At 39.0% G+C, this 15,455-nt stretch overlaps 1 protein-coding gene across 1 annotated transcript; it reads right to left on the bottom strand.

The window, feature by feature from the left end:
• Positions 1-669: 669 nt before the first annotated feature.
• gpa33a (glycoprotein A33 (transmembrane), paralog a) lies at positions 670-13,829 on the bottom strand. The gene is made up of 7 exons (XM_063211592.1): positions 13,544-13,829; positions 8,006-8,151; positions 7,322-7,538; positions 6,463-6,627; positions 5,613-5,729; positions 4,979-5,105; positions 670-3,037 (listed from the first exon to the last, which is right to left on the bottom strand). The coding sequence occupies exons 1-7, from the start codon at positions 13,611-13,613 to the stop codon at positions 2,656-2,658; spliced, it is 1,224 nt and encodes a 407-aa protein (XP_063067662.1). The 5' UTR covers positions 13,614-13,829; the 3' UTR covers positions 670-2,655.
• Positions 13,830-15,455: the final 1,626 nt, after the last annotated feature.

The following is a 15,455-nucleotide window of genomic DNA, read 5'->3' as shown; positions in this document are numbered from 1 at the left end:
GTGTATACACTCTAAATCATTGTTGTAAGTGTTTATTAAAGTGTAATTCAAGTTTAAATAAATCCTGCACACTGTCCATTCCACCAGCAAACTTTCATACAATGTTTCGGTCATCCGACCTTCAGGTAAGAATGACAACCCCACTGGGATAACATCCTACGCACCTTCCCAACTACAGAGGTGTGTAAAAGCGTCTTCTTGAACTGTTAAAGTGTAATTGAAAGTGTAAAAAATCATTCACATTTTATTGTTCTGTCACCACCTCTACCAAACTGGTCTGGGCACTGACAATCACACAGAATTATCTTATTCTATGCATTCACTTTCAGTGGCTGCTATCCATTCAGTGATTATTATAGGTCTTATAACGTGGGCATCAGTTTGAGTTGGTGACAAAACAATAAAATGTATGTTATTGTTAATTCTATTACACTTTGAAATCAAAAACCCTACATTACAATGATTTAAAGTGTACATATAAGCAAGGTCATCCTGTGCTTCTTCAGCACTCGGGTCTCACACCCACTATCTACCAGTTTACATTACAGTTAACATGGGAGGCATTCTTCTCTGGAACTCTGCTAGTTGCCATTCATTCCATGCACACTTTTTTTGTTTGCCCTATATTACCAGAAATCAGGTTGACAAATAATGGTAAGAAAGTTTTTTGTTAAGGACAATTTTATTCACAGCACTCAAAATGAGACAAAATGAAAAGTACGTGAGCAAATAGATTACCCCAAAATAAAAGTCAAATGTGTAACAGTTCTCGTCTGCACTAGTTTGCAGATGGGTGCTCGGTGCTCGAACTCACGACACAATTACTGCAACAGTTTGACATGGGAGCACAGGCATGATACCATTGAGCTTAAGGTCTACTGACCAATAGCTGACTGCTATTGCATCTGTATGAGGCCTCAGGAGGAACCCCCTAAACCTCAGTCCCATTTGGGTCACGGCACCAGTGTGACGGACGATACTGGTTCACGCTAGTTCACCACCTGGGGCTCAAACCATGACCTCCCTATCACATTAGAAGTTCAGCATAAGAGCACAATTACGATAAATGTGTATGAGGCTTTGGGAGGGAGGTTCACTAACGTTCTACCACCAAATTCTGCTAATTGGCAACCATAACATACACATAAGGAAATATTTTCATATAAAATAATAATGTTGTAGTCACATATGTACAGCATGAGTTCAACCTTTAAGAACCACCAAACATTAAATGCACTTCCACCAAAACATTAAAAATGAACACTTATAAAACATTGCTAGACATTATAGTTAAAACATTTAACATTGACATTTACAATTCCATTCCATTCCAATATACACTATTCTGCCAGGTTTTGATCAGACTTGACTTAAAAGTTATCATCAAATCTGTAGTGAAAGCCTGGTTCCAGAAATCATGATTCATCAAGAACAAAGTAACTATATGTACAGTGCGCAGGATCGTAACCTACATTGGCACTGTAACCAAATGCTCCAGCATACTGTTGCCCCCTCCTGAAGCAAAGGCTAAAAACAAAATATCAAAACGGACCAAGTTATCTTAATGAAAATTTGAATGATAATCTTTCCTGGAGGCACTGTTTCTGTCAGTAAAATCGTTGTAATTTGATGGCGGTTTTTTGTCTTTGGTGAAATAAGGGTGTTTAAGAGTGATTAATCAGTACATGAACTTTCAAAATATATTTGGACAACCTTGTTTCAACATGTATTAAATCTCATTTTCAAAGTTAAAATATTGCAGCCATGAGTGATGGCCTGGTTATTGTTTTGTGTACAGGTACTGTAATAACTCTAATAGCTAAAGTACAGGGTGTTCGGATTGTCACTATGCACCTTTAGTAATTGTGTTTTTGTAGTTCATGTTTTTTGTGTTTCTACTTCCTCTCCAAAACTGATATATAAGGACTCAATCTCAGAGGTGTCAAAAGTAAAAGTATGAGTGAAAAAACCCTGCTTTTCCAACACATGAATTTAACTGAGCAACTGTTCGACAGTTGGGTTACTGTAGAGCAGTGTACAGGTTTTCAGATCATGTGATTCTGGGTGGATTGGATCGAATTTGTGGCAGGGTTTTTAATTGTTGGTATCTCTTTATTTTAAAGGGTCACTACAGACTGTTACAGTAGTATCATCCTCATTAGGTAGGCCTACAAGTGGAATAACTGAAAAATAATATAATGTACTATTGTAGGTTCTTACGTCATGAATATAGGCCAGCTTCTATGTTTACTTTTGACCCATCTGCTCAATGCTGTTTGCGGGGCCGGCATTAGTCATTGGCAGACAAGACCTCGAGCAACACATTTACTGTATTCTTGGCACCCCATAGAATTAGGGTGTCAAGTTACAGAAAACATTTAACTTTACATTGACAATTATTATTGTCATGGGTAATCAGTGTATAGCCTACATATAGATCAGCTGTGCTCGATCAGATGTACAACACTGTGTTTACAAATTTCTAAATGCATGAAAAGGAAAAGGGGGTGTTCGCCTAGGGCACCAAATTGACTAGAACCTACCCTGCCTGTTAATATTCTTTCCTGTCTGATGTAGGCCTAATGAAAAATATATCCGAACACCCTGTAGGCTGTGTCCTGTTGTCAAATGACTGACCAAATCAATTTGACATGTTTAATCATAATCATCTCTCGAGGGCTTGTTTGCGGGAACACTAGGTGGTCTTTCCCTCTCGTACGAGTTGTTTCGTCGGTCATAACGGTCATCGTCATTGTACCGGTCACTCCGATCATCGTAGCGATCGCGATCGCGGTCGTCATAGCGATCATCACGCCGGTCGTCGTATTGATCACGTCGGTCATCGTAGCGATCATCACGGCGGTCATATCGGTCACTACGATCGTCATAGCGGTCGTCCCGCCGGCTGTAGTCACTCCTGGCGTCAGCGTCGTTGCTGCGCTCTGACATGCGCTCAATCCGGTCACGTCGATCCCTCTCGTTCACATCCGCCCCCTCCTTGGTAGGCTCCGTGTCATGGTAGTCTTCTTGCGGCACTCTGTAAATACCATAAAACACCCATATGAATTATTATAACCCTGAAAAAACTTGTCTCACTTTTAAAATAATTTATTAGGTGAAAGTAGGTGCACAGAAAAATAGTGTGGCTCGGTTCATAAGGGAAGCCTTGGCTGAAATCTACCGGTTTATCGGGGCATTGTCATGAGTTTGTGAACACCTGGGCATTGAGTTTCTTCATAGTTTCTTGAATTTCTTGTACCACTGCATACAAATGTGCAATGATATCAAGAATAGAAATAGACAGTCATACCACCATTGCAACCACTTTCAAAGTGGCTGCTCCGAGTCACCTAGAAGCCTTACAACCTCCACTAGAGGGCAGAAGACAAGTGTTTCCCTGCATACAATTGGTTTTTCATTTTGTGGGTGTGGCAGAGGTCTCCAAATGTTATGTACCAAATGATACAGTAGGCGTTGTAGAGTTCAGCGTTTATAAAGCTTTTAGGGCTAGTTATTCTTAGTCAGGCCGCGCCCTCCTAGTGACGCAACACCTTTTTCGTTACCTTTTATGTGAACTCACTGTGCATTATGATTTACATGTGTGAAGCATGCGTCTTGCTGTGTGTTTTAGATTATTCATCGTGTCTTTCATAACAGATTTTTAAAAAATCTGTATGTGAAAGGGTCAGGTGCAATACCCTCAAAATGCATTTCTGATGAGTTTTTAAAAAAATGATAAGGATGATTAGATTATAAAAATCAATGTGTATAAATTTAGAATCCGTCCATTTCGTTTCGTTTAGGTTCCTTGATAACAAAATTTAAGTAGCTTTTTTGAGAGACATTACTTTCAGTAGGCCTAAATAAATAAATACTTATACAATTACTTTTGTAATATTTTTGTTATGTGGAGCTAAAAGTTTGAATGAATTACAACAATTACCAAAATAAATGTTACCAATAAGAACAACAACACCTCAATGCCTAGCGAACAATGCAGTCATTCTATAATTTTTACGACATCACATGATCTCTCAGAGCACACTAGTGTTCCCGGCACAGTTGGTTAGAAAAAAAGTACTGACTTAGTAGCATCTAAGTGCTGCTGGTTGCAACTCTTTGATCTCTTCAATCATGTATTCACGCACACACAGTACTTTAAAAATCAGGTCTTATGAACTGGTTAAAAACAGGGCAACACATTTTACTCATTGATCTTGTGTTATATTTGTGTCCTTAATCCCATCATACCATGATTTGTTGTTGTTTTATATAATTTAATATCATTATTACTTCTAATCATCCTTTTTAAACTTAGCATCAATTCTTGTCCAGGGACTACAGATGATAATTAGCCTTGAGGTTATAATCTGACTCAATTGTATGTTTGTGCACTGTCCCTGTCAAATAAATCTTAAACTAAATTAGACCTGTCAGCACTATGAGGTCTTTCACACAAATCTAACATTGTCGATGGCAGTCGGGTTGTGGTCTTGTTTTACAATACATTTCTTGATACTTAGTAGACCTCTCTGACCAAAGTGTCTTGTGTTTGGCAAAATCTTAAACTGTTAAAAATCTTAAGCACAAAGTTGACAAAGTTGGCCTGTTCTGCTTCTTACTTATTCAACAACAAGTTTTTTTATGCTTGTTATAAGCATTTTACATGCACTTTTAACTTTTATAAGCCATTCACTACCAAAAATCTCCACACAAGTGAATGAACAAGTGGGGCAGCCATGACCTAATGCTTTGGAAGGTGGTATTGAGATCAGGGGGTTGCCGGTTCAAATCCCACCGTTACCTCTCCCTACACCTCCATCCATGGCTGAAGTGCCTTTGAGCAAGGCACCTAACGCCCAACGCCACATTGCTCCAGGGACTCTAACCAATACCCTGTACATATAGTAACTGTTACTTGCTTTGAATAAAATCAGCTAAGTGCCGTGTGAGCAGTGTAAGTGACCGGTCATCTTACCCCATTTCGTACTCCTCCTCCCCCTTCTTCTTGCGGCAGCAGCAGCAGTAGATGACGATAATCAGAATCAGTAGAGCGGCACAGGCACCTCCGATTATCCCTGCGGTCGAGCCGATATTCATGGAGGCTAGAACAAGAACCATGTTCAAATATTAATTAAAACAATGATTAAATAGTAATTTAGTAATAAATAATTGAATAAATAAACAAATGTGCTGATATAAAAAACACTCTTGCTAAATAAGTGCACTTCACATAGTGTGAAAGACTATACAGGATGTCTATGGTATTCTGTATGTTATCTTCAAGTCCTTCGTATAGTGCCTTCTTCTTTTCATTAATATTTACCACCATCAATTCAAAAGTTTTCATTATGACCTGTATGTGCCAATGTACATTTTATATTAATAGGCAGAACTCCATGTAGCAAATTGGCCATTTTGAATTGCCATCTTTGGCTGCAGGACCTCAGACCAGTAGTCATGAAAAAGATGAATTACCGGTAGTGAATCGACAACACACATTTAGGAAATACATAAATTACACACCAAACTAGAATTCAGGCTTTCTGAAATATAAACAGTCAAGTTAACAAACACACATTATAGGGGGTCAAAATAGGAAGAAATCTTACGTGGCATTACAGATACTGTGATGTTGCAGGTGGCTTGTCTGATTTTATTGGCAGATGTGCAAATATAGTACCCGGATGTTTCCATGGATACATTGAAGAGAGACAAAACTCCATCCTCTGCAAAATAAAGAAATTGTTATTTGAGGGTTTTTTAACAGATGAGATTTACTTACTGTGTAACTGTGGATCACACAATATTGTTACATTTTAGCAGTGGCCTTGTGTGCCAATACAACATTAGGGAATACTTAAGACCAGCAACAAAAAAACAAATATATAATACATAATACCATAGGCAAGCTTAAGTGGATATTTGACAGTCTGATATTGGACAATCTGATGTTTTTCTCACCAGTGACTTTCATAGGGCATTTTCACACTTGGTCCCTTTCATCCATTTTAAGCAAAATCAGATCTGTTACTGCATTTTCTGTGCATATGTGAACACTCCGAAGCATACCCAGACCCCTAGTAAGTGAACCGTACTGAGACCTTTGTTGATGTGTCTTGACAAGTTTACTCCTGGGTATTTTGCTCACTTCAGCAGTGCTCAAAGAGGACACACCCCATAAAAGCCTAACAGAACAAGAAAGAGTCCCTGGTCCTTTTTGTAGTACACTCACAATGTAAAGACAAATAGAACTGAGTTATTTTTCTCTTGGTTCACTTTTAGGTTCACTTACAGACTGAGAATATGTGAAAACACCCTTAGTCATTCTTTCAGCCTTCATGGCATCCGTCAGTTTTTAACCTACTGTATGTAAACAAGGCACTAACTGTATTTTTTGAGTTTGGTTCAAAACAATCCCTTTTAATAGTGACAACTACTGTCACACATGAAAGTCCATACTCTGTTTAGATGTTGGAGGTAACGCTCGAAGTGTGTTTCTGACGTCGTGTCCATCCCACTTGTATGTGGGAGTCGGGGAGCCCTCTTCTGACACACAGGTGAGGTTGATGTTCTGCCCGTACTCAGCTTTCCCTTGGATCTTACAGATGGGTGGGGATGGGGCCACTTGGAAGAACAAAAGAGAAGAGGCCAGTTTCAAGGGTTGAATTTAAAATCGGACTTTCACAAACATTCAAGTCAAAGTCAAAGTTCTTTATTTGCCATTTGTGCATGAACTAGAGGGCCTAGTGCAGGCACATAGGAACTCTTGTGCAGGCCCTCTGAGTCAATAAGTAAAAAAAAAAAAGTGACCCAAGCAGAAAAATTCATTATAAAATTCAAGTTATTCAAATGTCCAAGTTTACTGTAGCGGGGAAGAAGCTATTAAAAAACTTGCCTTTTAGTACCTCGTTTCATTACCACAAAATTATACTTTTTTTCAATTTTTTTTTCAAAGCATGTATAGCCACCATACAAAATGCAGAATGTTAGAGCAATGGAAGTAAGAGTTAGACTGATCCCATTTCCCGCCGTGTTCCATTTTTATACAACAATGGCGGCTCATGGAGCCTTTGACACACAGATCGCCATTGACATAGTTCCAAAATAGTTCTAAGAAGTGAGTGTGGGGTACAGAAAATGCAGTAGAGTAAATGTTAATGTAATTCATTTTAATTCATTTTTACATCATTTTTGCTTGTTATGTAGTGGTTTGGTGCCTAGAATTATTTGAATCTACGTGAACCATGTCACCAAGTGACTTCACATATGCTGTCACAACTCTAAATCCCATGGCTCTGTAGAATATGAAACTGCTTACCTAGCACTAGTAGCCTGACGCTGTCAGATACTTTCCCCTCATCGTCACCCAGGATCTGAACCTTACACTCAAACATTTTATTATCTGACAGCATCACGTTGTTCAGCTTCAGGTTGACACGCCCTTTGGAAATGTCATAGTCCAGACCAACCCGACCCTCGTACGCCTTCTTCACATCCATTTGATTTGCGGAACTGAAGTAGGTGAGTATGGTGAGCTGTTGCAGAACGAAAGTAGAAACAATAGGAAGTACGTGGAATTAATTTATATAACAGGTATCAGAGGGAGCCAGCCACATTGTGGACAGTGACTCAGTGACTCAGTGATCTGTTCATAAAACTGTGACAAGGTTTTGCTCCCGTTCTTCTTATGCGTTTGCCATCTGTGATCATCTCTGGGACACATTCAGTGTGTAATTGCTTAAAATGAGAGAGCCCTGGTTCCCAGGCTATCTACACTGCATTCCTTCATTTTTGGACAACCATGTATGACTTTTATTTTAGCATTCAGAGCAGTCATAGTTTCTGTGAACATTACTATTAATAGCAATATTTTAAATAAATACAGAGAAATGTGTTGCCTTAACCAGAGAGAATAATAGGAAAAGAGGAAGAAATGCAACTAACTTGGCCATCATACGTTGAACTGGTAGGGTTGAAGTTGACATTTAAAGAAGACATTTACCTCTCTGTCTTCGGAGGCATCCACACTCCATGTTACAACGGCAAGAGGATCGCTTTTTGTGGTTGTAAAGGAACATGGCAGGGTGACATTGTCCCCACGAGCAACTTCATACGTGTCCTGCGGGACCGTCACCTGTATGGCTTTGACTAAAACATAAAAACACATGGAAATGGAAGTCAACTCAAGTCAGGTTTTTATATAGCTCATTTCATGCACTACGGCAAGCCAAAGTGCATTACAAATAATAATGAAGAAATAATGTAAATATTAGATTAAGAAAAATATAATATAGTAAAAAAAAATATATAAATGTAAGTATGGTAGGCCTATTAAAACTTTACAACAAAGAGTAAAGAACAAAAACAAGTGCAAATGAAATTGCCGTAATAGTAATAAGATTTAAATTAAAAAGAACAAAATGTATACAGTTGCCTATGTCACAGAGGTGAGTACAAGCCATTTCTGCAGATTTGTACGTAAGTAGGCTTGGCCTATATTTTTGTCATGGGGCAACAACATTAAAGAAATTTCACTTTGACACAATGAACAGTAGCCAGCGTATTACCTATATAACCACTTCAGTTTATTGTTCACTCAAAATATTTCAAAATACAGCCATTAATGTCTCAAAATGTACCTCTCAAAAGTGAATACACCCTATGTTAAAATCCCATAGAGAGGATCCTGATCTGCTTCAGTAGTCAGTTAAAAATCAAACATAAATCCATGGACTCTCGTGGCTTAGTGCTTACATATGTCACTGAATGAAGTTCACCCCTCACATTTCTGTAGATTTGCTGAGGCATAAAGCATATGGCATACGGAAAGGAAAATAAACATTACTAATATTTAGGGGCGGAGCAGAGTGGGGGGGGGCTTTTGCGATATTCCGTAGACCCGCTCAGTATTAGTTGTTCAATATTATGCTAAACACCAAATTTAGTGTTCAACCACGACACTGCAAGAAAACTTGACCGGACGCTATTTATAGCCCATTACTATGGCAGACTCTAGCACGACAGTGGGACTTTTTTGCACTATAAACCAATAGTGAAAGTGAAAGCCCAACTGGGAAACGCCAACTCCCATTGTCATTGTGAAACAGCACTCCACAGCAAAGTGCACACTGCACACAACAAAACTACATTTATGCTTCACCCATGCAAGGGGACAGCCCCCACTGGTGCCCCAATGGCGCCCCAACGAGACGGTAACATGCTCAGGGTACCTCAGTCATGGAGGAGGGTGGGGGAGAGCACTGGTTAATAACTCCCCCCACCAACCTGGCGGGTCGGGAGTCGAACCGGCAGCCTTAAGTCTGACGCCCTAACCGCTTACCCATGACTGCCCATAGCACAATAGCAAAGTACTGGTACTTTTAGTTAATATATATCTGTTGGTCAATAAATGGGTGGTCAAAAGTATACACAGAAATGTTTCAAATAGCAATAAAGATCATAAAAGAACGATTTATTCATGTCTTTTTTTTTTAATTGCGTGTAATTGGCCTGGAATTGTGGGATATACTACAGTTTTTCTCGATTGCTTATACACAATTTTCAGAATCAGTTCTCGAATTCTCAAAACTCACACACAACGGGCAAAACTCCTCACTACCCCTGAAAACTACACATCTTGCCTCAAAGCAATGTACTCTCCTTTAAAAATGCAATTTTGTTATCAAAATACACACATAAGCAGTCATTTTAATACACTCCTGTGTGAACCATTGAACACTAATATGCACAAGGTAAAACTATATACTCAACTTGACACACAGTAGAAACTTATTTTTTTCAGTGTTCTACTTGTTAAAGGTTTTTCAGTGTTCTACTTACTTTGTGAGAGTGGCCTCTGTAATTACTGTATAGTGCTGGCCAGGCCAGGTTCACTTGATACCTGGCCCTATTTAACCCTTATTTTCCCCCAGTTCTTCAATTCAATTCTTTCTTTATTTAAAGACTTTACTTAAAAGCCAAACAACAGACGGGGGAGGGGGGGGACGGGGGGGACCCACAGATATTACATAATTCTCATTCACAGGCATGTTGCAAACATTTGACGTCAACATGATCTCCTTGGAATTCTAAGCAGCAGCCTCATGCTGTCATTGTAAGCCACCATGAGTTTCCTAATGCTGCCTTGTTTGTAGTGGCACCACAGGTGTGCAGTATACAAAGGTGTACAGTATGCTTTGAAGAGTGAGATCTTGACTGACTCAGAGCACATACTAAAGTTATGGCACAACATGTTCGCTTGCACATATAGTTTCTGCTGTTGCCTAGTTTGTCAAGTCATTAGCAATTATGTGGCCCAGATATTTGATTTCACTGCATTCTTGGTGTCTACAATTTGACTTGAACATTCTACAGATACCATAGAACTCTGAGTTAAAAATCCCACAAAAATCTTGGCATCATACAGAGACTGTCTTACTCAAACTTTTGGCAAAATTCTAATCTCTGTCATGGTAAACCTCAAACTTCTGCTCTGTTTGATGTGTCCTGCCATGAAGATCTTTTGAATGTGTCCTATTTCTTACATTGACTTAAAGGGACACTGTGTGAGATTTTTAGTTGTTTATTTCCAGAATTCATGCTGCCCATTCATTAATCTTTTTCATGAATACTTACCACCAGCAACAAATTGTAAGTATTTATTATGACTAAAAAAGTTGAACTTTTCATACATGAAAAGGGGGATCTTCTCCATGGTCCGCCATTTTGAATTTCCAAAAATAGCCATTTTTAGCTGCAAAAATGACTGTACTTGGACCATACTAGAAAATATTTGTGTATTACTTAGTAAACTTTCCTGTAAAGATCAAATTTGGCAATAGGCAGCTCAGTTTCAATGAGCAGCATAGTTGCAGTACCTTTTTTGACCATTTCCTGCACAGTGTCCCTTTAACATTAAATATTATATTTATTGCATAGCATGGTTTTTGAACCAAAGTGCAATATGTGTCAACGACTTTATTTCTGTAGATGTGTGGCAGCTGTGGTTTGTCTTGTCTTTTGTGTTTTTAAGCCCTCTTGGCCAGGACTCCCTCTCAGAAGAAGTGTTATTGTAACTAAATGGGACCACTTTCTGGTTAAGAAAAAGGTTAAAATGAAAAAAGTGCTCTTCATTTTGTATTGGCCTGTTGGAAACTGGCTTCTTCAATATGGGGCCCAAAAACAGAAGCATTTGCCCACAACTGGTATACAGGAAGTTAGGTGGCAGTTGTGGTGGATCTGGGGTGTTTCCATAGATACACGCAGTAGAACAAACTCAGTGTTGTCGAATTGGGCGGTTTCCCGCCCAGCTGGGCTGCTTAGGATGACTGTCTATGGGTAAATTAAGGGGCATTTGGGCAGGTTTCTCTGCATATTTATATCCATAGCAATCAATAGAATTTAATTCAAATTGGGTGGGATTTAGTGCTTCCAGGCGGGTTTTGAGTTTTCAGTCTCATCTGGCAACCCTGAACATACTCAAGTCTTTGCTCTGTGGTGTCGCTGGTGTGAGAGGCCTGTTCTACCCTGGAATTATGGTGTGTGTGTGTGTCTGTCTGTCTGTCTGTCTGTCTGTCTGTCTGTCTGTATTACTGTTGATTTGTTTTTTTCTCGTATTTTTCTTCTTGTTGTTTCCTGTTTGTTTCATTTCCATGTGTCTGCTGTCTTGAACTGTCTTGTATTGTGTTGTTTACATGTTTGTCAATGCCAATTGCAGCAGTTGTCAATGGGAGACGATTTGGCTTAATGTGTGTCCTAATGTTTGTGTCTGTGGTCATTTTGTGTTGCAAGTAATCCAGCTCCTCCTACATCCATCTTACCCTTCCCGCCCTCTAGCTCTCCTCTGCCTGGCTCCCATGTCAACCCAAGGCCAACAGTGCACATGCTTACTTACATATTGTTCTTACATATTATCTTTTGTGTGTTTGATTTCCATTATTGCAGTGTATATATTTTTCAAGGCAGTGTACCTTACATTTTTGGCGTGAGATTTCTCATCTACTTTCATGAGACATATAATTCGGAACTAACTCAACTTAATTCCGATTAAAACTTGTTCCACTTTGAAAACCTCAGGTCAACACTTAACCATTCGGAATGTAATGAAAGTGCAATGTAAACTCGACGGAACTATTTAATTCTGAATTATTAATTCGGGATTAAAAACACTGTGTATTGTGAACGTGGCCGGTGTGCAGTGGATTTCGGTGTGGTGTGTAGGGGTGGTAGTTTCCTGTCTAGTCTGCCGATAGTTAACAGGTGTTTTCTTAGTTAGCAAGTGTAGTTGTGACTGTCCAAAAAAGAGGGAAGTCCCGTTTTAGCCATTTTCTATGTACAAAGGATGAGCTGTTGATTATTGTGGACCAGATCATATCAATTATGTTTAACTGCCTTGTGCCTCTATTTTAGTCATTTGTAGAAATAGGTAGATAGACTTGAGGGGCCAGTCTTGTTGTCTGGGGTTATTAGCCCAAGTGGCATAGGTGCTGGTTGCAATAAATGAATTAATAAATAAATGAATTGACTTTTCACCATTAACCTGTTTGGCTAGTAGATGTTGGATGTTAATAGCTAAGTTAATCACTCTATCAGCCAAAGTGACGAGTAAGATTTCTTTTCTACCCGCCAAAATCAGCATTTGGCTGGTTGGCTGGTGTTCATTTAGAGCCCTGCATAATGAGTTTCCAACATTGTGATAACTGTACAGCAACATTGACTGATAAGCCTAATTTGTTTTTGAACACATATGTACTGCGAGTACCAGTTTAACAGCATACCTCATTTTAACTGATCATCTGCATGCTTAGTCGGCATGCTGGCACAGAACCAGTTTGGAATATGGATTGTTCATGTTTAACAATTTTTGTTCAGTGTTTTTATAGGACCCAAGTCTTGTGATTTGCTCACCACAGATTTCAAATCATTATAACAGCCTACACCATGTTAACAGCAAAGCATAGGCCAACGCTACAAAGATTGCAAGGTTAAACAGGCCACTGTGTGTGTCATATTCATACTGTATAATTTTGTATCATTCCTCGTTCAACATCTGGCATATATATGTGTATTTGAGATTAGTTTACGCTGGTGTCTACACAGTATATTGTAATCTGGACTCATATCACGTATCCAGTCTTGTATAAGCAATACATTACATACGGCATATTTACAGAAACCATAAACATCAAGCAATGTGGCCATTTACACAACCTCATAGTCAGAGGTCTAGAGTAGACAGTAAGAATTTAGACAATAAGAATTTAAAGAAGTTGGAGCAAGACGAAGTGTGCGAAAGCAATTCATTCAGTGTTTTGAACAGAAGCAAAGAATATCCTTCAAGGACATACTGAACGTTAAAACATCAACCCCTATTATCAAAATCTCTTTGACTTTTTATGTGTTTGAAAATGTAATTGAAGTCCTTTACACATTTTTAACATGGAAAAGTTTCTGTTGAACTGGATGCATCCCTTAATGACATTCAAAGTGCACAGTATTTAACACGTAGCATATTAAGTAAAAGACCAGATATTTTACTTACCGACAAGAAAATCGATTGAAAGCATCAAAGTAATGGTCACAATTTTGACCCATTTCTGCCTTAATGTCATTGTTTAACTCCTTGTGGAAACAGGAGCTCCAGAACCATCCAAACTATTCTGTGTAGGGAGTGGCACCTGCGAGCAGTAAGGAACTGGTGACTCTTTAGATATGTAGATCCACCCTGCAGTCAAGTCAGGTCTTGCCACACCAGCCTGCCTTTGTCACATCACAGGTTAAGACACAGCGTAGGCATCTGACATACTGTATGTGGTTTAAATAGTCGGTTGTAAAATAGGCACATTTTTCTTCTCATTCTTTCATGTCTATGTCACAGCCAAATTGCTGCAATTATGTGATATCTAAAAATGAATAGGAATTGGGCATTTAGATGTTTTGGTTATTACTGATGATGATTCATTTTGACTCATATCTGAGATCTTGGGGAGAAGAGCTTAACATTCACAAACTCAAATTAAGTGATGAGAAAACAAAATGTGCTGTAGGCTAGAAAATAGCAACACATTTTGTGTGGTTGTATGATACTAACTGCCAGTCAGACTGGTTTAACAGGTTTCAGGGTTTCACCATTTGAGCCAGTGTGGGGGTGGTGCTAGCAAACAGACCTTATTTCCTTTGACTTCAGAGTTCACACATCCTATTTCCTGGAAGACAATGCTGTTCAATGGACATAACATATTGATTTAAGGAAAAAAGAACATTCAATTTATTGGAATGACCAGTACTATGCTGAGAGGTGTGTACAAACATGGCTCAATCTGATTGGTTGAGTAAAATCACTACATTATGAAATGGGTGACAATAGTTGTTTAGTTGCCTTAAGTCAGTATTTCTCAAAGTGGGGTAAAGTGGGGGAATGATGGAAAAGTTTGAGAACCACAGCCTTAAGTTACAAAGATGTAGTGCTAGACCCCATCATTAGCCTCGGAAATCCCATGCTGCTTTGCACAATCGTTCCGATCTGACAGTCAATATGGAATCTATCCCTCAAGGGTTCCTGATCATGATCTCCAATCAGAGAGCACTGAGGCGTGAACAGGCGATGTCTGCAGTTTGTTTGAATAGATACAACTGACATGATTGGCTGTGGGCTATGTATGCCAATTGGTACACATTTGTAACACCCAATAAACAGCCGTCATCAATCGTAAACCACACACCCCCTGCGGGATTTACAGTAGGGAGGTCTCCAGACCTTACAGCATCTCACTTGTGATTAGGTCTGGTGGTAACCAGGCAACACCATCATAGCACTTTTTTCTCTGCTGGCAAGAATTTTACCTCATTGGGAGTCAAGTGTGCCACCTACTGTCAGTGTCGTTCAGTGGTTCAAAGATGCAAGGCTGTTTTTATACGAGAGAGAGAGAGAGAGAGAGAGAGAGAGAGAGAGAGAGAGAGAGAGAGAGAGAGAGAGAGAGAGAGAGAGAGAGAGAGAGAGAGAGATATTTACATTTGTTTATATTTATTTATCACAGAAATATAACAGAATTTATTTATTTTTACAGAAATTGTTGAATATTTTCAATATATTGTCTGCGACTGTACAAAGTAGGATTTAGAGTGTGTCTCACAGAAGTGAATACAACCCCTCACATTTCTGCTGATTTGTAGGCCCTATATATTTTCATGGGACAACAACTTAGAAATTTCATTTTGACACAATAAACAGTAGCCAGCGTACACCTTATATAACCGCTTCAATTTATTGTTCACTCAAAATAATTCAAAATACAGCCATTGATGTCTCAAAATGTACCTCTCAAAAGTGAATACACCATATGTTAAAATCATGATCTGCTTCAGTCACAGTACATGTTCATATGCATGTTTCTTTTGGTGAAATTCAACTTCCCCATGTTGACGGCATTCACATAGCCCAAAACCGTATCATT

Source organism: Engraulis encrasicolus, chromosome 12 (genome assembly GCF_034702125.1).
Source record: "Engraulis encrasicolus isolate BLACKSEA-1 chromosome 12, IST_EnEncr_1.0, whole genome shotgun sequence".
NCBI classification, from domain to species: domain Eukaryota; kingdom Metazoa; phylum Chordata; class Actinopteri; order Clupeiformes; family Engraulidae; genus Engraulis; species Engraulis encrasicolus.
Note: the sequence above shows the minus strand (reverse complement) of the source record. Positions and strands in the feature narration are given on the sequence as shown.